The sequence below is a fragment of the Camelus bactrianus genome, chromosome 5 (assembly GCF_048773025.1).
Source record: "Camelus bactrianus isolate YW-2024 breed Bactrian camel chromosome 5, ASM4877302v1, whole genome shotgun sequence".
Classification (NCBI taxonomy): domain Eukaryota; kingdom Metazoa; phylum Chordata; class Mammalia; order Artiodactyla; family Camelidae; genus Camelus; species Camelus bactrianus.
The window spans coordinates 67,167,273-67,194,880 of record NC_133543.1 but is presented as its reverse complement, the minus strand read 5'-3'; the positions used below and the strand labels follow the sequence as shown (position 1 = coordinate 67,194,880).

Here is a 27,608-nt window from a genome sequence, read left to right as displayed (position 1 = left end):
AATATTCTTACATGTGCTCAAAGGTGCCATCAACTATGAAAAGATACAGTTCAACTTTTGAGGGACACCAACAGTAAGCGCCTTCTTACCTGATGTGGCCGATCAATTCAATAAGCTTGTGACTGAAAAAATAAGCCGTCAGCTCAGACACATGGCTCAGGACTGAACAGACCCCAAAGAGGGTTGTCGTTCCATTCAGGTCCTCCAAATGCCAGTAAAGAAAGGTGAACACGAAGCCGTATCCAAAACCCATAAACCAAGCCACAAACAGCACGGAGCCATACTGCACGCTGCAAAGCAGCCTGATTAAGTCCCAGAAGTTGAAGGCCTGCGAGTGGCTGGTGGTGGTTGGTGTCTCCTCCGAGGACTCTGTGGAGCTGTTCCTCTCCACCTGAGGGATCTCCACCTCTTTCCCTTTACTGTCACCATTTTTGAAGTGGTTGTAGCGGAACCGGAACTGAGTAGCGACGATCAAGGCCATGGTCATGAGAACCCCAAAGACGATGAAGACAATCTGGTAGTTCCGGTACTCAGGGGGCTTACACCCCTTCCCATCGATGAGCACGTCTGTGTGGGTGTAGTCAATGCCGATGCCCACGGACAGCATCGCCAGGCCCCAGCCCAGGGAACCCCACATGCGCTGCAACCCATAGCGGTCTCTGTGCTTTCCCAGATACTGGAGGGTCACCGTGTCCACAATCGTGACGGAGGAAGCACTGAAGAATTCTCCTATTATGACAACTACCAAGATCACTAAGAATATAGCTTCTACTTCTTGTTGATCATAAATAAGAGTGACTTGGTCAGAAAGTAAAGATTTGGCAGTAGTGACAATAGAGGTCGTTGTCTCCCTGGTTGCATTTCCTGGGGGCACAGAGGTTGCAGTGCCTGGGTTCGAGGTCAAGTCCATGCTATGGTCCGTAATTTCATCTGTCTGAGGCTGCAGAGTGGGCATGCTGGTCTTGTTCAGAGCTGTCGAGAAGATGACAGTTTCCGTGACATTGGGCCCTGCTTCGAACATCACTGGCCCTTCGTAAGGAAGCAGGTACCTTTTCTCACGAACTCTAGGTGATGTGGTAATGGAAGAATTTGTTGGCAGGACAGTGAACGGGGGACTTGAATTGGTGGGGCGAGCTGTTGGGGGAATCTTTGGTACACATCGCAAGGTAGCGGGTTTGACAAATCCAATGCCCAAGTTGAATAAAACCCAACACAAAAGAGAAAAGAGAAGGACGATCTTGCCTTTTTTAAAGCGATCTGCAACCACACCCCAAAAAGGGGCACTGCAGAATTCAATGAAGTACCGAATACCCACGAGCAGCCCGCTCTGGCTTGGTGACATTCCCAGCTGCTTATAATACACCGGCAGAAGTGGGTAAAGAGAGCCATATGCAGAGTAAAAGAAAAAATAAAAAACCTTGGAAATTAGAAGATCATTGTTTATTTTAACGCAGTGTTTCTCTATCCAGTCTATTTCCTCCTCAGGAAGAGCAGCTGTTTCAGTGGGGGAGGGCGTTTCATTTGAAGGTGCTTCTGGTTCCCTGGAAATACCATTAAAGGGGTCGGCAAGCACATATTTTCTCTTCTGTTCCTCTTCATCGTCAGTTAAGATGGCAACTTTATCATCCGTCGCCATGGCTTACCACCACCATCAGAAAGTTTAGGACCTTCAAAATGTTGGTGGTTGATCTGTAAAGTAAAATTTAAAAGATGGCTTAGTATGAAAATGGTTACATAGAGCTTCATTTTGCAGGAAACGGAGGGATTTCAAACTACAACTAAAAACAGTAATTGTGAGAGAGAACTAACACCATTTATCACTTGCAGCCATACAATACTGATACAGAAAAATAGCTTTCAAAAAGTCAAGTACTCTTTGTGGCCACTGGCTGACTTAATTACATCTTCTAATTGGCAGGTGTATCACTCAGGTACATTCTCAATCTTTTTATTGATTTCTAGGGAAAAGTGTACAAATGACAGGGATTATGTCCAAACCAAACAGAGGGAATTGAAAGTAAATAGTATTTATAGTTTCTTGGTTTTAGTTTGCTAACAAATCCACTGCACTATGAAGTCTAGAATTCTTAGAAAATAAAGGTAGCTAAAACCCATTCCGTTTCTAGGGGGAAACAGAAATAAGCTCTCAACCCCAACCACAAATGTGATGAGAAAGCGAGAGTCAACTGCATGTTCGCAACTGTATTTGGTCACTACAGCCATGACAAAGATACCCTGGCAAGGAAGTAGTTTTTATTCTGCTTATATCACATACATTTTCCAGAAGTGCTTTTATGGATTGCAGTTCAAGAAAACGTCAGGAAACAAAAATAGAAGATAGCATTTATTGAGCATGTACTGTGTGCCAGGCAATATTTAAAGATCGTTAAGTGTATTAATTCATATGCATCGCAATATCCCAATTATCCTCTCCATTTTACAGATGAGAAAAATGAGGCAAGGGGCGTTTAAATAACTCAGATGTGGGCAGAGCAAGAATTTGAACCCTAATATTACGGCTTTAGGATACATGCTCTAACGCACCATGCTAAACTGCCAAATACCACATTTTGGATAATAAAGTGCTATTAAACCTTTTTATGAGACAAGATGTTTCATATGAAAGATAAGCAGTATATCAAAGGCATAAATTCATAGGGACTGTGCCACATTCTACCAGAGTTTCCCTTTCTTCTATTAAAAAAATGATTAAAGAGTCAAAAGGTCTTGCTTGCATCAAGACTTGTCAAGTTGTAACAAATACATTTGGATGTAGGAGGTATACACATTACATACTTCGTAATTCCTTTCATCTTCTTTACTAGAAATAACTCCACTTGTCACCCCTTGGAAGTGCTCCCCCTTTTTCCCAAAATGAAGAATAAATTTCTCAATCGTCCTGGATCATGCTTGTAAACATTTTAAAATCTCTACATAGCTCCTAGGCAGACAATAGAGACATAACTTAATGAGGCCTGTGTAATAAGCTAACGAAAGCCAGGTGTCAGCGTAGCTATAAGCTTTGAAAATGTTCATGTATTTCTTTTTTTTAGGTTAAAACCCTGTTTTACTTGAGATAAAATTCATATAACATAAAATTAACCACATTAAACAATTCAGTGGAATTTAGTACACTCGCAGTGTTGTGCAACTAACTCATCACCTCTATCTAGTTTCCAAATCATTTTTCTTAATAAAAGGAAAACCTTTTTGCCCCTCAAAAAAACTTGAAGGAAAAGCAAAATCCAATCCTTTGCTGCCAAGATAAAAGATTTCCCTCAATATTCTATACTTATTTTTCTTCCGTCATTACTGCCTTCACCTATCCATATCAACAGCGCCAATTCTATTTTATCACATAAGAAGAACAGTAATTCTCCTTTGGACTTCTTTTCTAAATTAATTTTGTTTTTTGAACTTGAAAGAAATACTTGTTTTTAAAATGTATAAAATTATATGACCCTGCTGGAGAAAGATGGCACATTGAGAGCATTTGGTTTTACTCTATCACTAAACCCCACTAAAATGACACTACACACACACACACACACACACACTTTTAAAGTCATAATCCAAGCTGGGAAAATTAAAGGGCATTTAGTTTATTTAATTAATTAATTAAAAGGCATAATAGCAGTAAAATAAAATTCTGGAAGCCAGGACATAGTTAGACAACTGGTAAATAACTCAGTAAATCTAAGAAAGCTGAAACTTTGGTTGACAGTGGGGAAAGCCAAGAACTAATACAATTTATTCCTCAGAATCCCTCAAAGACCATAGGATTGGCCATATTAGGTTTATCTGCAAGTAAGAGTGTATGTGTTTGAGGAGAGGGTACTGCTAACAGTAGAGTTAATTGAAGTCTAGATCCCAACTCAGAATGCCCAGTCCCCTTCACCACTCCACACAGCTAGTCAAACAACTAGAGCTGTTTCTCTCTGGAGCGGATAAAACAGAGGTTCTTGAGTCATAGAGCACCACGTAAAGTTGAGAGTGGGGTGCCATACTGAAAACAGAGGCATTAAGGGAACAAACACACCCTAGGTTCAAGCCATGGCCCTGCCCCTGCCCCCTGCTCCCATCCCACCTTTCTCACTAGGTTCCCAAAGGCTGGCAAGAACTGGAAGGTTCTTCCCTGGAGAATCTGACTAACCCAAAAGAAGTCACTTCTCAATACTGATATTGAAGCCTCCCCAACTAAACAACCCAACCAAATCACCCTGCACAGGAGATCAGAGTCATCAAGCCTTGCCACTAAACATGAGCAGTCACCGAGAATAACATGACAGCTGAGAAAGTCTCTTGCAGGCAAGACAGAACCAAAACAAAGATGAAAAAAAATCAACATGGAGAAAACAGAAGCCATGTGAGGAGGAAAACATTTCTTCAATGTATCATTAATCGCTTCAGAAGTAGGAAAAGAAATGCAACCATGAAACAAAAATAGGATAATATATATATTTTAAAGGAGTAGGACGAGAAGGAAAAAGGGATAAAAGGAATGTTTGAACAAAAAAGAGATAAAAAATGTGTTACAGAAAAAAGCACAAATGAAAACTTAAGAGATGATGTGAAAAGAAAATTTGAGGCAACTTCTTAGAAAAAAAGAAGAAATTGCATCAATAAACAGATAACTCTACCTCACATCATACACAAAAAATCAATTACAGATGAATTGTATATCTACAAGTAAAAGATAAAATAACATAACTTTTAAAAGAAACCATGGACATCAGAGGAAAGTGGCACAATATTTTTTTAAAGGCTGAAAGAAAAGGATTGTCAAGCCAGAATCCTGTAACTAGAAAAATGACAGTCCAAAAACCAGAAAGCTACAGACCAATATCCCTTATAAACATACCCACAAAAATCCTTAACAAAATATTAGAAAAGAAATTTAGCCAATAAAAAAAGAATTGTGCACTATGACCACATGGGATTTATTCCAAGGACACAAGGCTCATGTGATATTTGAAAATCAATCAATGTAATCCATCATATACACAAGCCAAAGGAGAAACAAGAGTCATGATCCTATCAATCAATGCAGAAAAGAAAGCATGTGACAAAATTAAACACTCATTCATGAAAAGTTGCAGAAAAACAGCAATAAAGGGGAACTTCCTCAATTTGATAAAGATCACCTACCAAAAACCTACACGTAACATTACACTTAATGGTGAAAGACTGAATGCTTTTTCTCTAAGATACGGAACAAGGGAACGCTGCCTGGTCTCACCACTCTATGCAACTTAGTGTTGGAATTTCTAGCCAGTGCAATAAGGAAAGAAAAGGAAACAAAAGGCATATAGATCAAAAAGGAAGAAACTGTCTCTCTTTGCAGTTGGCATGACCGCCTATGTAGGAAGTCCCAAGAAATCTACAAAAGCTTCTTGAGGCAAGAAATATTTCAGTATAAGTTAACAAAACATGTACAGGACTATATGCTGAAAACTACAAAATGCTAATAAAAGAAATTAAAAAATCTAAATAAATGAAAGCCATACCATGTTCATGGACTGAAACATTCAACACAGTAAAGACTTCAGTTATCCTCGAATTTATATACAAGTTTAACACAAACCCTATCAAAATCTCAGCAAGACTTTTTTGTAGATATGGGCAAGACTATTCATAAATTTATATGAAAAGGAAAGGGAACTAGAATAGCTAAAGCAATTGTGGGAGAAAAAAAAAGATTCATTACTTAGCTACATTCTAATCAAGACTGTGTGGTACCGGCAGAAGATTAGACACATAGATCAATGGAACAGAATAGAGAGCCCAGGAATAAATCCACACAAATAAGCCCAAGTGATATTTGGCAAAGAGGCAAAAACAATTTAATGGGGGAAGGTAACCTGTTCAACAAATGGTGCTGGTGCAATCAGACATCCTCAGACAAAAAAATGAATCTCAACCGAAGTCTCATACTTTATATGAACAGCCACTCAAAATGGATCATGGATTTAAACATAGAGTAAAACTATAAAAATTTAAGGAAAAAAAAAAACAAACCTAGGAGAAAATCTTCAGGTCCTAATGCTAGGCAAAGAGTTCTGAGATTTAACACCAAAAGCATGATTCATAAAAGGAAAACTTGATAAATTTGACTTTATCAAAATTACAAACTTTTGCTCTGTGAAAGAGTTTACTAACAGAATGAAAAGACAAGCTACAGACTGGGAGAAAATATTTGCAAGCCACATATTCAACAAAGGGCTAGTATCCAGAATATGTAAAGAATTTTCAAAACTCAACAGTAAAAAAAAAAAAAAAAAAAAAAATCCAATTAGAAAATGAACAAAAGACATGAAGAGACATTTTACCAAAGAGGAGACACAGGCTAGACAGATGCTAATAAACATATGAAAAGATGCTCACTGTCATTAACCACCGGGAAAATGTACATTAAAAACATGATGTATCACTACACACCTATAAGAATGGCTAAAATAAAGAGTGACAGCAAATTCTGACAAGGAAAAGAGCAGCTCAATCACTCACACATTACTACTGGGGACGTAAAATGGTGCAGGCACTCTGCAAAGCAGTTTGGCAGCTTCTTACAAATCGTAACGTGTGACTACCATATGACCCACCAACTGCACTTCTGGGCGTTTATCCCAGAGAAGTGAAAACTTATTTCCACACAAAAGCCTGTACAACAAATGTTTATAGAAGATTTATTTGTAATAGCTAAAAACTGTCAACAACCCAGACGTCCTTCAACGGATAATGACTGGTTAAATCAACTGTGGCACCTCCAAACCATTGAATACCACTCAGCAATACAAAGGAATAAATAACTGACACACACAATAACCTGAATGAATCTCTAGAGAAGACAGTCAGTCTCAAAAGATTACATACTGTATGATTCCATTCAAATATCATTCTCAAAATGATAAATTTACTGAAATAGAGAACACACAGTGACTGCCAGGGGTTCAGTAGGGAGTGGAGGTGGGAGGAAAGTGGAGGTGGCTACAAAAGGGCAACATGAGGGATCTTGGCGATAAAAATGTTTGGTATCTTGACTGCATCATTGTCAGTATCCTGGTTGTGCTATTGGACTAAAGTTTTGCAAGATGTTACCCCTAGGGGAAAGTGGATACAGGGTAAACAGGCTATCTCTGTTTTATTCCTTCAACTGTATGTGGATCTACAATTATCTCAAAATAAAAAAATCAATTTTAAAAATTCAGGATAGTAGTTAGTTAGTTACCCTTGGGTGAGGCAGTAGTTAGATGGAGTTCCGGGGGCCTGATAATTTTGTTTTTCTGATCTGGATCTTTATTATATGGAAGGGTTCACTTTGTAAAAAGTCAGTGAACTACATTATTTTTCAACAAAAAACGAACTTACTTAAAATATGAAGAAGAAAACAAGAAAAGACATGAACGTACTAGAGAAAAGACAAGACATAGGATATAGGATATAGGATCACTAAGAAAGTCAAGTATCTAAAAAATAGGAACTCCAAGAAGACAAAATAGAAAAAAATTAGAGAAGGGAATTTTTTTAATTCAAGAAAATCTCTCAGAACTGAAAGATATGAGTTGACTGAAATGACCACAGAGTACCTGTCACAGTGAATGAAATGGATCCAAACCAAAGCACATCATCAAAATTTCCGAACACTAGAATAAACATGGCCCTACAAACTTTCAGAGGATAAAATGTGTCACATACTAAGGATCAGGAACCACAATGGCTTTAGATTTCTCCACAGTAACACTGTAAGCTGTACCCAGCCAAATTATCGTTCAAGTTTATAGGTGAAAGAAAGACATTTTACATATGAAATTTTTCAAAATAAAAAAATGTACCTCTCGTATACCTTTTCTCACGTCAGGACGTGTATTGCCAAAGTAGGAAATAAATCAAGAGAGTCAGACATGGGATATAGGAAATAGGAGGACATGGGAGAGAGACAACAGGAACACGCATGCTGGTGATGGGGGATCCCGGATGACAGCCGGGCACCAGACGCAAAAGGCAGCCAGTCAGGTGGGGGCAGGTCGGAAGGCCCCAGGAGGGGCTCCGTCAGCAAAATGACACTGACAGAACCTACCAAGACATCTGAATTTCCTACGAAAACATTGAGAGTGTTGATGAAGAGTTTAGGAATGAATTAATGGAAAGTACAGAGAAAGTTAAGTAAACAAAACACTAGGAGAAAACAAAAGGTGGCACAGGAAAAGACAATCATTGTTTAGTCCTGTCTCGGCTGTGATCACACAGTCATGCTAATATAAACAGTGACTACTGAACTAACCAAAGGTGCCGCACAACTACGGGGGAAGGCAGGGGAACAAGAAGGCTGAACGGGCACAGGGAGATGGGGCAGGACAGACAGCTAACTCTGAAACTTCCGAAGTGGGGAGACAATAGACAGTGCTTACTTCTACAAATCAAGAATCAAGAATACAAGCAATTTAGGGAAGCGTTAGTGGTATAATGGTGAGCACAGCTGCCTTCCAAGAATACAAGCAAGTTATTTTAAAGTATACAGGTGAATATCAAAACAATCCCCTTCAAAACAGAATGTAGTCGCCTCTGGGAGGGGAAATGAGGAGAGATGGCATAGATACCTGGTTTGTTTGTTTTTTTTAAAAAGCCTTATAAACTGGTTCATTTAAAAAAATTATATGTGCATAACTCACTTAAGAATAACAATAAAAACTAAAAAGTAAATATGCAGAAATATGAGCTTTGTCTTGGTAAAAGATAGTAATTAAAAGCAGCTACTAGCATCCCATCATAGACTAAAAATAGTTTTCAGAATTGTACAGAATGATTTCTGACTGCATGAATTCTAATCAGGAGGCCTTTACTTAATTATTCTCCATAAATCAGCTGATTCTATACCAAGTAGGTCAGAGAAGGACACAAATTTGCCTTAAAAAGGCATGATTCCTGAATTGTCCAAGTGATGATAAAGAACTGGTGCCCAAATACTAATTCAAAGCTGCAAAACATCTTACATTCATTAGGACGTTGATTTAAACTTTGATGAGTGACTTTCTCCAAAACCATTCTTTCCTCTCCACCTTATTCAAATGATTTTTGATTATCATAAGGTTATGCAAGGTTTCTCTTGTTACCTGAGTTCAGATGTTAAGTAGTTCTCAAAGTATCAACAAATGCAAAGTAGTGAAGATAATATTCCTGTAATATGACGTGCAGTACCTTTTATATGAATGTCACATTCAGTAAATTTTGCATGAATGTCAAATCTAAAAACACAAACACAAAAACTTTAAGTTTCAACTCAAGACATCAATGTTTTGACTCAGTATTTTCAGGTCATATTTAGATTCTGATGAAAAGAAACTGAAACAATCACATTGTGAACACAGAAACAAAATAAACTGTAACTATAGTCATCTGTGTAATCAAAGGATCCCCCAAGGGACAAAAAAGAAACAAATGAACCTGAAAAAATCTCTGCATTTTAGTAACATTTCAATCTGTCTTAAAGCAAGGCCTGCTTGGGCTGACTTAGACTACATTTAATTTACCATAAGGATTGGTAGAATAAGTATGAAGAGCAGTAAGAATATTTATATGCTGGTTGATGTGCTTAATCTACTTACAAATCTAGAGATTATGTTTATTAAATAGTGAACTAACATGAACCCATTAAGCTATTTTGTTTTAAATTCCTGAATCTTAAAAGATTTCTTAAAAGAAACTTTAAAAAAAAAAAGAGAACAGATTTCAAATTATACACAGAAATAAATTCATAAACTTCTCCAGGAAATCTCTATTGTAGGTTTGCAGTTAACCCTAATTGGATAAGGGGGTTTTTGTTTTTTAGAAAAGCAGAAAGGTTTTCTCACCTGGCACTCTCTAATGACAGTAATCAACATCACTACTGCAAAATATATGTAACACAGCCTTTTAAAACCTGGAAAGACATTCTACCAGTATCTACGCTGAGTCATTCAAATAGCAGGTATTTCTGAATTATTGATAAGAGGCGATGAAATCATTCTTGTTAAAATTGATAGCTTTCCTCATTAAATATTGAAATTAAAACTGCTGAAAAGTATACTGAGTTATCTACAAATATGTAAGTATGGAAACAGATTCAATGTTTGAAGAAAAAGATCTTAAACCTGAACATATTATTTGGAATAATAATTGCCAAAGGTCCAATTTGCCAGCACTATGATAACGCATGCTATAATGTAGCAGTGACATAACTATCAGTGACGGAAAGGAAACAATCCCTGGATTACACAGAAGGGACATTCCTCCTGGCACCATTGCTATCATAACTTGATGTTGCCTAGAGACCAGGACCTGAAGCTGCAGAACAGGGAAATCCACTTCTTGAACCTCAGAGCTGGCTCTACCCTGTTAACTGCTGTTGACCATTCTCCATGCCCCTGAATAATGTGACTCCTGGAGCAGGACTCTAGCTACTGCTGTAATTTATTCCCAGCACAAACAGAAACCTCTCTCAAGAAGCCTTAGCACCCTGGTATTCACCCACTACGCTTCAAACATTCAGTTCAACCCCCAGCATTTTCCAGAATAGAGTTTTCCTCACAAACAGAGCACCCAATGTCAATTCTAACAGACCTTTTTAAAATAAGGACTGCTTTAGCACCTGCTACACGTTTAGCCAATGTCAGGAAAAAGAAACAGAAGGTTGGTTTATAACAGTTACACATGCCACAAGGGCATTAAGGTGTGCAAAGGTGGATGGCCACCTGGGAATCCTCCTCTGCCTTCTGGAGCACTTTGACGTGCTTCCTTTATGGCTACACCAAATTGTGAAGGAATAAAACTGGACCGAGTCCTGTCAGCCCTGACTTACTCTCCAGTATCCAGCGTGAGCCCTGAAGGCACACAGGCTGCCCACAAGCTCCCACAGCTGCCACCAACAGTATTCCTCTTGGACTGACACTCTTCCCAGAACCCAGAACCTGCTATCCTTGTCATTCTTGGTGGACCTTTGCCAGGCTCACAGCAAAACTTATCTGCTAGGTGACAAACTGATCCACACAGCGTTTAATGCATAGTCTGTGATTGCCAACCTTGGACAACATGTTCGTATTTTAATAAGAGCTCAGGAGGTTTTATTATTCTGTTATTATGAACTAAAACAAAATAACCCTTAAATAGCACTTACTATGGGCTTAAAATGTATTAACTCATTTAATCCACACAACAGTTCTCTGGGGTAAGTATGATTACTTTCCCCACTTTACAGATGAGGAAACAGGCACAGAGGAGGTAAATAATTATTCCAAGGTCACAGAGGGAATTCGTAGCAGAGCCAGGACTCAAACCCAGACAGCCTGTGCTCTTGGCAGGTACTGCCTCCTGACCCACTGTGCAGCTACTAGACAAGGATGCCAAACACTTGGTTTTGGCCTCCAAGACTTTATAGTTGACAAGGTGAGCCCAAAACACAGGGAGGATTTTAAATGACAAGTCAGAAGAATAACAAAAGAGAAGCCACAGGGCCCTGCATAACTAACAAAAAATGTCACTAACGACAGGGTGCTTCTGGAGTTCAGAGTATAGTTCAAACTCCAGATGCGAGTTCAACCTGAACCTTGAAAGATGTGTAGAGTTTGCTTCAAAGACAATGGGAAAACTACTCCAGGATGGGGGAAAGAAAAGACAGCAGGAGATCCTTACACGGTTAATACTGGGGCTGAGGGGCAAGTGAGGCTAGCCTACAGCAATAGGTGACAGACGGCCTCAAATATCAAGCCAAGGAGTAACTGGATTAGAGACCTAGAGCAAAGATAAAGACATTCTTCTTTTTAATCCAACAAATATAAATTTAGCACCAACCATTAGATGGCATGCATGTTTGGTGATCAATAATTCAAACGGTGAAGAAGATGCCGTCCCTGCTACCACATCCAGTGGTGAGAGAGAGGAGGGCTCTCCTCACAACCCCAACCTACTATGCCAAATGTCAAAACAGGTGCAAGCACTGGGTGACACAGGAGTCTCTGGGGGGGCCTGCAGGGGGGTCTTAAAGGACAAGTAAGAGAAACCCACAAAGGAGAAGCAGGTGAGGGGCTGATCAAAAAGGGCCTTCTGCACGCTACCAAGGGGTTCTCCAGTAGAGAGACCGGCAGAGGTTGGACCCCTAGCTCTGTCACTGTCAGCTTCTCTAAGTCTTACTCTTCCTTATCTACAAAATGAGGAACCTAATAATACTTTTCCATTGTAGCTGTGAGGATGAAAAGGGATAATGCATATTGAACTCTCAGCACAGTGCCTAATGTGTAAGAACTTGTGCATATTATTTATTTTGACTGTAACAGGGAGCCACCGAAGAGACTCAAACAGGGGAGTAGAATGGCCATATTTGTATTTTACAAAGATCACTGTAGCTTCAGTGTGGGACACAGATTGGCAGGGTTCTGCCACTACAACTCCTACCAAGGATTTCCCAATGTTTGACCTTTTATTTTTGTGTACTGGGCTTTATACTAATTCCAAGTACTAATATCCTGAGATAGAATCATTTTAGACAGTACTTTTTGAACTGTACTAATGCAATCTTATATAATATCTGGAAATAGAATAAACTCGCAGTATTTTCCTGACTCCTACCTCTACTTCTGGAGGTTGCCCTCACACCTAAGCTGCTGTCTGACTTAGGAAGTATCTATAAAAAGAGCAATAAAATTACACCTATCTGCCCAACTAGATTATAAATTCCTTGAGGGAGGAATTCAGTACTTTGCATATTGCCCTTTACTCTTGTAAGGTCTCAACAGATACTGGGTTTTGTAGGGTTTTTTTTGTTTTTGTTTTTGTTTTTTTGACAAATACCTGATGGCAAAACATATATATAAGATTTCACTAAAGTTTAATGTGACAGACATTAATTTTAGGAAGTGCAGAGAAGCTCCAGTTGCTCTCCTGGCTTTGACAAAGCAGTGCTTCTTTGAGCCTCCCTTACCTCATTGTAAAATGGAGATTAAAAACACAAATTGGAGTCAACTAATTCTCAGAGGGGCTCGAGGGCTTAAATGAAATAATATATGAAAAAGCATTTTTCTAACTCAAAAGCAACATATGCATATTTGATGGTGGTGGTGGTGGTGGCAGTGACTGTGATCTTATTCCAGGGTATAATATTTCATTAAAATACTGGGCCTTATTTTGCAATTATTCCAAAAGCATTCTTCCAGAGTGTTCTCACCGTATTCTCTGGCACCACCCCTAAACCCTTGAACCCGGCTAGCATTTTATCAATGTTCATAAATTTATGTCCATATCCATTTCCCTGTCCACAGCCTAACTAAGGGGGTGGGGACCAGTGCACTGGCTCACTAGAGAACACACTGTTGGGCTATGGGCTAGAATGATAAATTAGTATCCCCAGGCAAGAAATAACTATTCATTTAAAACACAGCTCCCTTAGGAATATTTTAATTATATCTGTAACATAATAAATGTGAAAAAAGGAATCAAAACCCTAACATGTTTCCCTTCACCTGCTAAGAGGGTACAAAGAACAAATTATTTTCATCTCAGGGGGAGGGAGTGGAATAGCCTTTAACCCTAAGTGTGGTTTTAGTAATAAAAGCCAAACAGATTTTTGCTTTCACTTTGTGGAAGACATTTAAATGTCAATTTTTTTTTTCCATTTAGGTCCTTAGATCTTATCAACCATCATGGAAGCAGATTCCTATTTATTCATTTTAGGCTTCTGATTAAATATTGTGCCAAGAGCCTCCAGTATAAATTTGAAGCAGGCCCCAGAACCTCATTTCCTGCTACCTCTCCAATAAACTTCCTGTCTTAAAAGAAGCCCAGCGCAGGGAACAAGTAACAGTTCATATTACAGCATGAAAAAATATTTTTTATTGTCACATTTTTTTCTCTGTGGAAAAAATATTTTTTAAAAGATACTTTTACCTTGTGAGTTTCTCCAACCAAAAAAATCCAAAAGGTATTCAAAATAGGAAGTGAAAGTAATTGAATACACTGCTACTAATACTCTATTTATTTGTCAAGAAGGAAAACAACGTAAGGATTTAAGGAGGGCGTCACAGCAGCTTTGTAAAAGTAGAACCAGCACATGGTCATCTCTCCCTACACCCCGTTCAGTAGCCAGACACAGCAATGCAATTGTTTGTTTAGAGGAACCAAGCTCATGAACAGGTTGGGTTTCAAATATTCACTGAGCTTCAACTGCTGAAGCTTAGAAACCACTTCCCCATTGAAATAATACAAATAGTGGTGGAACCCAGATTACTGAACCAAGAATGCTAAAAGAGCTTAAGTGTTACTGAGTGGTTAACTTTTGAGTTAGGGAAAATTCTTTTTACTTTTTCAAATCTGGAATGCCAGCGGTGCATCTCGAAAGACAAGCCCATCCAGAGCTTCCCTACCCACTCCCCTTCACCGTGAGCCACAGCAGTGGGCGTGGCATCACTGGCCACTTGCTTCCTCCAGAGCAACAGTTTCAACCTGTGGAAGCCACGGAGTTACTGCCAGAAGGTTTCTGAAAGCACTAAATAAATGTCATACATATGTGTTCTACTTGTTTTAAAATGTGTATTGATGCATACATTTATTTCTCTAATACTGTTTGTTAACACAATTCCAATTATCTTCCAAACATTATGCAATTTCTCAGATAGGGGGCCCTACAAGCACACTTATTTTCATGTGGGAGCCTGAGAAATATATCAATATTGCATCTTCAAACACCTTCTAAGTAACAGAATAGGTACCTGGTTAAAAGAGGGAAGGATGGAACCTAGTCAGCACAAGCACAGGCCACAGTGAGGGTGGGAGCCACAGCAAGTCAACACAACATTTGAAAACTGTCTCTACTATCAAAATATTTACTAATTTAATGATTATAAATGCAATCTTTGCCAAGAAGCTAAAATGGAAAAATCTTAGCTTCGCTCTTCTTATCTTTTCAAAGCATAAACCTAAAGATTTTTAAAAGGTTGATACCAAAAGCTGAGTTATTTACTTAAGGTTTTATAGATTTTCCTCTCTTAATTATTGCTTGCTATACTTTAGAAACAATTTATACAGAATGTATATTAGTTAAAAAAGACAAATTACAATTAAATTAAAATGTTTTGGGTTTATTTTTAAACCTAGTTATGTGAATGCTTTTTTTTATACACACAGACACACATTCAATTTTTTTTTCTCAAATGGTTTCAGAAAAGGACTGACTTGGGCAAATACAATTAGTATAGGACTATGGGTTCAAAATGCAAAAATACTAGGAACACAAGAAAAGCAGACTGTGAAAAAATAAGAATTATAATCAGAAATAAAAATACAACTCCAGGTATTAGTAATACATTAGGTTAGAGTACATGTATTATGTGTGTAAAATAATGCTATATTTATAATGGATGCTTAATGAATGCTTATTCTTAAAAGACTGGTATTACTACTTGGCTATGTGGGCACTATCAGACACTGAGGAAGTTAAGAGGATTAAAGACTGTACAACCTGTCCATAAGACACTTTCAACAGAAATTTATAGTCCTTCTTTCCCAGACACATCTTTTATGCTTATAATATAAATCAAAATACAGACCTCAAAATTGAAAATACATTTTTCTATAGACACATAGCTACTAATGATTTTTACTTACATTCTCTAAATACACTAGTGTCTAAAATAATTTATATCCTAAGCACATTCCAGCGTATGTAATCTAAAATTGTTTTTGTTTCTTTTGCTGTTAGGACCCGAATAAACTGAGTTTGACCAAGTACTATCAGTTTCTTTTAGAAAAAGATTTATTACCTAGCCCATTAAAGGAGCAAGGTACTTCAATATACATGAAAATGTAATACTTTTGAAATGAGATACTTTCAAAAATGAAAATATTCAGTGCTAGTAAAAGTGAAGATCAACAGGCATTCTCGTTAACTGAGAGTACAAATACAGCCTTTCTAGAAGGCAAGGATTTAGATGTAAGGATGTTTATTTTAGCAGTTTTTGTTATAATCAAAACTGAAACAAAGTAAGCAATCAGTAACAGAAACAGTCAAACAAATTATGGTATATACCTATGAGAAAAATAGAACCTTATATCCACAGGATGGAAAAACTGAACTGAATTAATAAAACTCAATGGAATTTAAATAGAATTAACAGAATATGGGGAAATGTGCATGATCTGTGCACTGCATTAAGTGAAAAAAAGCAGGACCAAAATCTCTACATATGATAAGACTTTATATATATAGTTATTGACTTCATACAAAGTATATTTTAGAAAAAGACTCAAAAAAAATACCAAAATATTACTAGGAGTTATCTCTGAAAAGTACAGTTAGGAGTTACATTAATTTTTTTTCTTATACTTGATTGGCTTTTTCTTCAATGAGCACCTCTCACTTTAAAAATATGTATTTAAAAGGCACTATTGCAAATACAAGGTATGTGAATGACAACTGGGACACCCTTGATCCTGTAGTTCCTGAAAGGCCACTGGGAGTTGTGAAACTGAAGTCTGCCTCTCTGTGTTTCCCACTGCTTCCCAGTAGAACAACTGAAAGGGCCAGTTACAAGAACTGTGACACACTCTTAAAAGATATTACACCTTCAAAATACAGGGAACCTCATTAATAGGAAATAAAATTTAAATGTGTGTCATTTTTACCCCTTGGAAAGTCTTTTTTTTTCAAACTTCCTCTAAAAGGTGAGTCTGGGTTCCATCTGTTCATTAGTTAAACACAGTTCCACGGAAATTATTTTGAAATAGAAGTAAGAAGGCACTCCACAATAGCTTCAGAAGTTCGGCTCTGCTGAATAGGATCAGTGCATTTCTATGAAGTCACAGACAGCGTGCATGTCACTTTCTATGGTTCTGCTTTATGTGGTTAGTGTGGGGGCTTCAGGCTTGGCTCTGTTGACAGAGGACTTGTTCACCTTGGGCCCAGGTGTGTTCTACCTTAAAACGCCCAGAGCAGTTATAAGAGACAAATTCACCACAAGGATCATAGGGACCCCCTCCTCTGCTGTTCTGGGGCTCAGACTTCCTCTGGGAGTCCTAGGCTCTGCTTCTTAGCCCCCAGGGTGGCCCAGTGTGGCAAGGGGGTGACACCGAGGTCTCTCTACGTAACCACACAGGGAGTTAACTACCAGCCCAGGCTACTGACTCACTTTCCCTTGGCCCAGTTAACCCACAAATCAGGCTTGTTGAGACATGAGTTCCTCTTTCTAGTTCTTTTATTCTCCCACAAAGCCACACCAGAATTCCCTCGGCCACTGCTGACTCATGGTGTCCCATCTCCCTCTCTTCCCCAAGTTCCATTCTTGGTCTCAGATCAAAACAATTCCTCAAAGCCGGACTTTCTTGTTTTCTACTTGCACAATGTTCCCTGCATTTGTCTCCCCAACTCAAACACATGCCAGAACAAATGTCAAAAAAGATGTCTCGGCCATCCTTTACTCAATCCCCTTTTATAAAACATCTGGAATAGGGTTTTCCTAAGAGCCTAGATATCTTCCCAACTATCCTTCCTTCTCTCCCATTCCTAAAACACAGCAGGACCACCAGGCTGTAAGGTAACACAGGATGGTCATTCCCATTTCCAAACCTTAACATCTCTTCCACATAATCAGCAGCACATCTAAGGCTCAGCCACATTAACCTGACACTGGACAAGGGCAGATGAAGGCTACTTTAAATACACAACAGCTGGGGTAGTTTTTGTTGGTGCTGAGGTAGGGGTACGTGTGCTTGCGTGCTATTTAGAGCCACAAACTAGCAACCAGAGTTGTAATATCTATAGCAGACACATATTAACATATAGACTCAAAGTTTAGGCATTTCACATTTTTTAAATTTGTTTTGTTTTGGTTTAAGTTTTCTATTTGGACTCAGCACCAATAAGTCATTGGCTTAGCAAATGACTCTGGTTGTTTCCAAAAGCTGCCCCACCAACCAACTTAAACGATGCCATTTTACAAAGCAGTAAATAAGCATCTTATAAATAGGGAGAAGGAAAAACAGCTACAAAGCAAATGTTACTGAAATCCAACAACAGGGCTAAGTACTGGATAACATGTCATCTAGGACAAAAAAATCAGGCTAGCACAGGCCTTCTTACACTCCAAAATGCCAGTAAAGTATAGTAAGTGGCCACAGACAGCTAATGTTGGGTAATTAGCCATGGAGGAATTACATCCAAATGGAATGTCCCTGATGGAGACGTTAAGGTGTTTTCAATGCCCCACACATAATGCTGAATTCACATAACCTGTATACGTCTGCATTTCTCAGGAATCCAAAATGCTATGCCCTGGGAAATGACATATTTGTTTTGCTTTGAGGAAAAGGTTTTACCCAAACTGGTTTTGTACTAGGGTAGGATCTTGCACTTGATTTCCAGGTTTCAAGAGAACCTACTGAGCAATGAGGTTTCCTAAATCAAAAGACTGATATTTCCCCACAGCCTAAAACATAATCAGAACCTTAAATGAAATGTTGGATAACGCCTAAAATTGTCAGACTATTTCTTCTGCAAAATAATTTTACAATTGCCTTTTTCCCAGGATTGCCTATTCCGTCTATAATGAACCAACCTTACTCAGATTTCCTTTGTGTACAAAACAAAAGAATGTGTTTTCTTGATCCTGAAAAGTCTGAATATATTTGACTCTGAATTTCTAAGCCTGAGCAGGAAAATGTATTAATTTTTAAGGATTCTAAGCAATGATTTTTATTAGTATTACATAAAACTGAGCAGAATTGTGGGTCTGTGTGTATATGTGTGTGTGTATATATATATATATATATATATATATATATATATATATACACACATATATATATATATATGCATCAGACTAGATTACTTGATAATAACCTGTTGCTCCTGATATGTAACTAAAAATAATTACACCTAAAGTCATCCAGAATGCCATAAATTTCATGAAACGACACAGCAGGTAAATATTTCTCCTACTCTTACCTTCTACATAAACAACAATAATGCTTCCTAAGATGACTACCACGAGCAAGAACAGGAAGAAATTCTTATCACCCTATGAGCAGATAAATTGGGGGTGTGCACCAAAGCGTTCTTATTGAGGAGGAAAATTGGGGGTGCCATAGAATATGCTATACTGTTAGAAAAGGCAAAAAGCAGTCATCCAAGACTCCTCACCATTTGCTCCCACACCTGCAATTCTCAGAACACCACACTTTTCTCTTTGATCTACACTTCTCCAATATTACAGAGTTTAGGCACACTCAACTTTTTTCTTATTTTGGGTTTTTACTGATTCAATGCTACTCTTTCTGTTTCCCTTTTTAGGTTATATACTAAAAGGACAAATGCTTATTGCAAAATAAAATTTTAAGCCCAGAAACAACTTTATAAGGTAAAAAGTAAAAGCACCTTCTTCTCTTCACCACCGGAACCCACTTCCTTCAGGAAGCCACTGTCAACAGTTTGAAGACAACAAGGTATACATGTGCCTGCATGCAGGTTTAAATACATAAATCTCCCCTGCAATTTCCTTTTTTCACCTACCACATCTTGATTTTTCCCAAGACAATGTGCCAAAGTAGCTAACAGATACATTTACACCTACTGCACTTCTCTTTCCCTACAATGATATTGCTAAAAAGATTTACTATCAAAAGAAGTCAAACAAAAAAATCTGTCACCCTATATACTAAATATCCTTGCCTTAACCTAAAAATGGTGAGAACAGGTAAACATATATGCATTGATATATATGCACTGCAAATATATAGATTATCTTATACAGATAAATATTAACATATTTAATATATCTATATTGAAATGAAATCAATTTCAAAGGCAAAAAAAAAAGGAAGGCACCTAGATAGGGGGTGAGGTTTAATGGGTCCTGAATAGGGAGGGACACTGTGTGGAAATTTCCTGGGCTTTGAAGCCAGAGACACGTGGTCAAATCTAACTTCACCTCTTACTGATTATGTGGTTTTTTTTAGTTCCTTAACCCTTTGAGCTTCCTTTTCATCATCCACAAGATGGGAAAAGACTTGTCTTACAGGGATTTAGAAATTCTTGAAGATGATATCTTGGACATACTGAGTGCAAAAAATGCCTTATTACTGTTAATAATCCAGAACTATACATGGTAGGCTTGGTGATTTGATAGCTCATATCACCAAATACCTGCAAAACTTGCTGTTTCATTTATTTTTGTGTTTTGGTTTGCCTTCATGTTTTTGTATTTACCTTATTTGTACAGAAACAGAAAGTGCCTTAGAAATAAATTACAGTAAATACTCAGTAGCTTTAGTGCATTATTGAAATATAATCCTCTCTCCTCCTACTTCTCCAGAGTGTCTTGCACTCCGCTCAGTAGCACTGTCCCAGCCTAACAGCAATCCTAAGTTTTCCTTACTTCTGATAAACTCAAGCCATCTGACTACCACGGAAGAACTGAAAACATCTTCCATGTCCGCTGACGACCAGCAGCTTAAAGTATCAAAAGCCGACCTTCCCAATGAGGTGGCTTCCTATCCTCTCCTTTTACTTAACAAGGCCATCAATGACGCATACACCTTTAGCAGACTTGTGACCCTGTCTTGGGGAAGGGATGGTCTGCAGACACCAGGGACCTACCAAATACACATCTGCTTTTATCACATGTTGTTGGTCAACTACACATCCACCCACACTTTACATTCATTTATACTGAAGGGGTTAGATTTCCACAAAATCCTAATTAGGGGGAAGCTTGGCCACTATACTATCCAACAATCTCCTTTTACGCCTGAGAAAACTGAGGCTCAGGAAGACGTGACATGCCCAAGGCCATACACATATTTAGACATCAGTTGGGATCAAAACCTCAGCTCTTTAGGGTTCTTTCCTACTACTGATAGGCAAGGTTTTATCTGTTCCAGTAGCTCTGTAAAGCGTTAAATATTTCTGGATGAAAGGAAATGTCTGTGGTTGTGAATGCGTGTGGGAGAGAAATGCACCGTGTGCCGGCCTTAAAGGTAATTAATCCACCTGTCTGTCCACGTGGGAATGGGATAAATGCGGGGGAAAGCTGCATTTGGAATTTTTCACCATCCTACTTACATTTACAGGAGGCTGTGTAGGGAACAAATAGGACCCAAAAGGACTAAACCTCTACAGCTATTTCAAAATGGCTATAGGGACATATTAGGCCAAGCTGAAGTAAAAAAGCATGGAGGTGGGGAATCTATCCTAGGATGGTAGCAGGCAAGGGAAAGAGGTTTTGGGGTTTTTTTCTTTTTTTTTCCCCCTGTATTTATTCACCTGGGGAAGCAAACGCTGTCATTTCCTCCTCTTGCCACACAAGTGGCTACGTCCTTGTACTCGGGCTGTCTGGTGATTCTCGCCTCCCTCTTTCTCCCGAGATGTTTATGGCAAGGGCGCGAGTCGGGCGGGCCGAGAAGGGCCTGGACACTGGGGCCCAACCCTCACCCCGCACCCCCGGCTGCTGCCGGGGCCGGGGAGGGCTCCCTTGGGCAGCGCCTTTGTTTTCCCGACTCCAGTTACGTTTGCGGAAGTGCTGCCGGCGCCGGGCGCGGGGTGGGGGGGTGGGGGGTGCCGGCTGTAGTCTTCCCCCAGCGCCCCAAAAGATGACAACCGACACGGGAGCCCAGGGGAGGAGGGAGCGGCAGGGGAGGGAGAGAGCGGCGGGCGAGCGGGGCTTGGAGCGGAGACACCCACACACGTCTGGCTCCGGGCCTCTCCTCTGAAGCCCCCTCCCCGACGCAACAGCAGGTGTGCACGCCGGCGGGGGTGCTCCGCGTCCTCGGGCCGGGCCCGGCCCCCGCAGGGAAGGCCAGGGTGGGGCTACCGGGCTGCCCCCGCCGAGCGCGCTCCCTCTCCGCGCGCCCGGCCCGGACTCACCTGCTGCGGGCGGCGGCGGCGGCGCTCAGCTGAGCGAGGCACGGGGAGCCATCTCCCCCGGGAGCGGGGCGGAGGCTCTGGGCACCGGGGCGGCGGCTGTCGGGGCGGCGCGCACCATCTCGGGCGGGCGGCTCGCGCCTCGGGGGCTGCGGCGGGCGGGGCGGGGCGCGCGGAGGGATGCAGAGCTGGTAGGGAGACCGGGAATGGAGAGCGGAGCGCACCGGCCGGCGCGACCTTCTCTCCTCCGTCCCCGGCTGGCGCCGCCGCCGCTCGCTACCGGCTGGACCCGTTTCAGGGCTGAGCGTCGAGGACCCGCCGCCAGGTGCAGCGCTCCGCCTCCTGCGGCGGCGGCGGATGCGTCGGCGGCCGCTCCTCCCGGCCTCCCGCCAGCGCTGGCGGCCCCCTGGGACCTGCGGCCCCAGCCCTGCGGGGGAAGCGCGCCGCGAAGAGAGCACACGCGAGGGTCTATCCCCGGGTTCCCACAACCCCGGCTACAGGCTCAGACCCATCCCCCTCCCCGAGGCAAACGCTGCAGGCCCAACTCTGGGAGGAGGGGGTGGAGAGCAGATGGCCGGCTGTTTGGGAAAATAATAATTAATAATAATAATAACTAATAATAACAATAACAATAATAAAGGTATCGTTTATTGAGCGCTTACTAAGTGCCAAGCAGAATGCTAATGCTGTTACCTTAGCGTCTGTAGTCCGGCCGTGGCCGGCTGTTCTTAGTTGACCCGGGAGACAGGAACTGGGGGGCAGGAGGCAAACAACCGAGGTTTCAGGACTCCCGAGGGAAGGGTGCGCTTGCAGATTGAGAAGGTGCTGCCGAGTATCTGGCACCTTGCTGAAGAGGTAACCATGTGTGTCGCATCAACAACGCAACTGTAGTCGTATTTCTGGTTAAGCACGCAGAGAGGGTGAGGAGAGTGGAGTCGGTTGCAAAAGGTACTGTTCCTTCAGCACGTACTTTGGGTGCCTGTGACGGGCTCAGCGGGTGCCAGCTCCTGTTCTCAGGGAGCTTATCCTCTTGTTCTGGGAATAACAACAAGAATAATAGCAGCTAACATTGAGGAACACTTCTCATATAAGAAGCACTGTTAAAACACTAAACTTTACCGTAATCCTGAAAGTGTAAGTAATAACTCCCATGTTACAACTGAGAAAACGGAGGCTGAAATTTAATGTGACCTATTTAAAAGGACATGTGACCTATCTAAAATGACTAAATAGTAAAAGGGAGAGAAGTCTTTTATCTCCAGGGTTTAAGCTCTTAACCACTGAAACATACTGATGAGAATTGTATAGGCCTTGAAGCTTTAGGATTTGAGGTCCCTCTTTAGGAAGAATAAGACAAAATTGCAAAGTTGCTGTGGCCCATTCTGGAGCCTGGGAAGGGTCCCTGAAGCTTATGCGACATCAGCCTCATAATAAACCCACCTGCAATGCTGATAAAAAGCAAAACAACGAAAGGCAGTGAGTGCTAAGGTTTCATATGAAGAGACTGAGGTTGTCGTCGGACTCGGAGAATGATAGATTTTCGTCTGATGTGGCCTGGAGACAACTTCCCACGGCATTATTTGGAACTGAACAGCTCATAAAGTATCCAGCTGGTAGCTGTCATAATAGAATTATCATCCTTCTTTTCTGTTCAGATATTAAAGAAGCAACCTTTTGAAATACAAAGACAAAGAAAAGGAAAAAAGTGAACAGACTCTAGGTCTAACATGATTCAGGTCCTCTCCTGTGTCCAGAAGGAGGGCAGGAAGAACCCAGGGAGGGGCTGGGGGGAAGGGTACTTCTTAACCTACAGCTGCTCTGAGGTGGCTCCATGTTGAAAAGTGAGGCCAAATAAACCCCAGCAGTTAAAGTTGGTTTCAAATAAAATGGGGTAGCCTCAAGGGTTGGCGTAGCAGAAAATGCTGTTTTAATTGGTCTTATTAGGGCAGGATTTTTTTTCCTGGTTGCCTCTTCCCTTTTCAGTGTAACTAAGGAGAAGATGCAAACATGCATACAGAAAAAGTGATCTGCCCCTCCTCCCACATCTCCTTACCCTCTGTGAGGTAATTTGTGGGTGTGGTGAAGGAAATTAGCTTCCAAGTGTACTGCGGCAGGCTATCCCAGAGGTCATTGCGCAGAAAGGCTCAAAGACAAAATTAGGGTGTTGAAATCACATGGCTAATTGACTCAATTTAAAATGCAGAGTTAGAAGTCAGGGGAGAGAGAGAGTAGATTAACACACTTAGGAGAGGGTGCAAACAGGTGGTAGAGTTTCTGACATACACATAGAACCTGTGCCCCTCTATCCTGCGTCAGCCTTCCCTGTGCTGATGGTGTGATCACAGGGACCAGAGTTGAGGTTGAATGCGGGGGACCTGGCTGTCAGAGGGTACCTGGTGCCAGCATCAGTCAAGCTCTCTCTATTGAGACACGGGAGCAAGGATGGTTGGCCTCAGGTCCAGCTCACCAATTACCCTGATGAGCAGCTATGGATTTTATCTGCATGTCTCAGGCAGAGAACAAATGGAGGCTGGTAGGTGTCACCAGCGGGTGGTCACTTGAAGCCTTCCTGAATGTTGAGTGCCTAATATGCCTCGTGAATATTTACCATATCGAGAATATTTAGGGTCTACTTGGACCTTAAAACCCTTCCCCTCTATGTTCAGGTCATAAAAGCACTACTTCCTTTGTCTCCCAGATGACTTGCTTCTATTTAATTCCATTTCTCTTCCTTATAATGTTTCTCTTATTTCCTTTGGTAGAATTGATTATTCTTATAATAACAAAGCAAGGGTATTATAGTCAGTAACAATGAAAAGAATAACAGCTAACATTTATATAGGACTTACCTGTGCCAGGCACTACTCAAAGCCCTTTCCATATGTTTATTGATTTAAGCCTCACAACAAGCACATACAGGTAGGTACCACTATTACCCCATTTTATAAATGAGGAAGTGGGTACGTATAAAAGTGAACTAATTTTACCACGCTCACACCACTAGTAAGTGGTAGAACCTGCATTCAAACCTGGGTAGTCTGGCTTCAGGGCCGTGGCCCCTAACCAGGCCCTCTTCCTAGCTCGTGGGAAGACTTACAAACCTGTATATTCACATACGGAGGGTTGGGGATTTTATCTTTAGGCAAACGGTGTCATTTGCCTTTTCTCTCTCAGCAATGTTGGACACGAATGACCATCCCCACCTTGAAACTCTCCCTTCCTCTGACCTCTGTGACCCACAGCCTTGGGTTTTGCTCCTCCTTTCAGGCAATACCCCTTTGTTTGTTCTAGGCCTTTCTTTCATCTCCTTTTTCTGTGATGGCTTTCATCCCCTCCCTTGGTTTTAATCACAGAACATTTGAGGATGCCCCCAATCCCTCTCTCGGGGGCAGCGTCTCCCATGAGTGCCCCATCCACTTGGCTACCTCCAGTAGGCTGGTTCACAGGCACCCACCTCCCGCCCCTCCCCTACCGGCTTTTACTTCTGGGTTCCAAAACCGCCACCCACCCAGTTGTATGAGGCCCTATTCTTACCACTCCCTTCACCTGACCCCACACCTAGCATCTTGGTGTCCTATGCTGCTCTAACAAGTTACCACAAATGTAGTGGGCTGAAACAACACATATTTATTATCTTACACATCTGTAAGTCAGAAATCCAAAATGGGCTTTACCAAGCTGAAATCTAGGTGTCCGCAGGGCTGCCTGTCATCTGTAGGCTTTAGAGGAGAATCCACTTTTTTGACTCTGGCAGCTTCTAGAGGCTGCTTGGTTCACAGCCCTTCCTCCATCTTCAGAGAGCATCACTCTCACCTCTGCTTCAGCAGCCACGTTGCCTTTTCTGACTCTGACCCTCCTGCCTCTCTCCTATAAGGTCCCTCATGATTACATTGTGCTCACCTTCACAGTTCAAGATAATCTCTCAAGAACCTTAATCACATCTGCAAAGTCCCTTTTGCCGTGTAAGGCAACGTAGTACCGGGTTCCTGGCATTAGGACAGGGACATCTGTAGGAGACAATGATTTTGCCTACCACACCCAGTAAACACCAAGCCCACCTTTCAGAACATCCCTGGAATCTGACCTCTTCTCTCTCTCCCTATGCTGTGCTAATCCATGAGGTTCTCTCTCTCTTCTCTGCCTTATGACAACCACTTCTCTGGCCTCTCAGCCTCAATGAGTTTTCTCACCCAGTTTTCCCTATTGCAACCAAAGTCACCTTTGAAAACATCCGACTGTGTAATTTCTTTGCAGCCCCACAGGGTTGTGCAAGGCCATGGGGCATTTCACATTGTGTTGTGCCTCCTAGATGTGCTGCCAGCAGACCTTAATTCCCTACCTAACAACCCATCCAAGGCCTCCTTTACTGTAACAAAGAGATTCAAAAGTCCAGTCATTAAACAGGACTAGATTTTTTTTCACATATAACAGTCCATAAGTGGGCAGTCCAAGGCTGGTAGTGTGACCCTACCATCCACACAACACGTGAATTTCACATGCGGTCTAGGGTGCCGGCTTCAGGTCTCACCACTCCCAGCACATGGAACAGGGAGAGTACAAGCCCTGTCACTTAAATGGGAGCCCTAGCATGTGCACGCAGCACATCCAGACACACCCCCTTGCCTGAGGCAGTCACATGCCCACATCTGAGTTCAAAGGAGGGAAACAGTCTTTAGCTGAGTGGCCACATACCCAGCTAAATTCCATTACTACAAGAGAAAGGGAGAATGGATTCTGGGAATCAACTAACAGTCCTCCACAGGAAGAAAACAATGTGTTATGCAAGAGAAAAATAGAGGGAGGTAATTTAGATTTGAGGACAGGGAAGGCCTTTTGGAGGAAGTAACAATAAACTGAGACCCGAGGCATTACGTATTAGATGGCCAGGAAATGAGTTCTGGAAAGACCTTACCTACAGAAGAAACAGCCTGGAGGCAGCAAAGAGCTAAGCTTTGGTGACTGGAGCAGAGTGAGGGGCCGGATAAGAGGAAATGTCAAGTGATGATGTTGCAGAAATGGGCAAGAGCCAGGTCAGGCAGCAGCCTGGGCTTCGTGTCAAGCATTTGCTTTTAACTTTCATTCAGTGAGATCCACTTAGGGGATCTGACTTGTGCCTTTAAAAGATCGCTTAAGGCTGCCGTGTATGGAGAGGGCAGAAGTGGAACCGAGCCTCAGTCGGAAAGTAGCCAGTGGTAAGGAGAATGATTAGCAGTAGTGTGGACCAGAGTGGGAGCAGTGGCGATGGAGAGAAGTGGATGGAATTGAGAGAGAGTTTTTGGAAGTGTGTCAGCGCACTTGGTGATGTACTGGGTGTGGGAGGCGAGGGAAAGGAGGTGTAGGAATGACTCACAAATTTCTGGCTGGAGCAACTGGGTGGATGGTGATAACCTTTAGTGAGAGAGAGAGGACTGTGGGAGGAGCAGGCTGGAGGGAAGAAAGGAAGCGCTCACATTGTCGCATAATAAATCTGAGATGCCTGGGAGACTTGCTGGTGGAGCTGTGAAGTAGTCAGTTAAGTATATGAGTCCAAAACCCAGAAGAGCGGGCTGGACTTGGCATGGAATTTATCAAATGCTGTTGTGATGACTTGTCTTCCATGCTGTTCTGAGAGCTCCTTAAAGAAAGGAAACGACTTGCCTTGTTCAAGATTTGTATTATTTTGTATTGTTTGTAATAGTTAGCATGTAACTAATGGACATTAAGTTAGCATGTAACAGTCCACATACAGTGATCT

The 27,608-nt window shown here is 41.3% G+C and overlaps 1 protein-coding gene and 1 long non-coding RNA gene across 2 annotated transcripts in view; one reads left to right on the top strand and one right to left on the bottom strand.

The window, feature by feature from the left end:
- MFSD6 (major facilitator superfamily domain containing 6) overlaps positions 1–22,316 on the bottom strand; it is a 69,915-nt gene extending 47,599 nt beyond the window's left edge. The window contains exons 1-2 of the mRNA XM_074364032.1: positions 21,878–22,316; positions 90–1,689 (exon numbers count right to left, since the gene is read on the bottom strand). Coding sequence (XP_074220133.1) covers positions 90–1,636 — 1,547 coding nt within the window. The 5' untranslated portion in view covers positions 1,637–1,689; positions 21,878–22,316. The remainder of the gene's footprint in view (positions 1–89; positions 1,690–21,877) is intronic.
- Positions 1–27,608, top strand: part of LOC123618323 (uncharacterized) — a 46,412-nt gene that overhangs the window by 4,401 nt on the left and 14,403 nt on the right. The window contains exon 2 of the long non-coding RNA XR_006726744.2: positions 19,307–19,458. This is a non-coding gene — a long non-coding RNA (uncharacterized LOC123618323). The remainder of the gene's footprint in view (positions 1–19,306; positions 19,459–27,608) is intronic.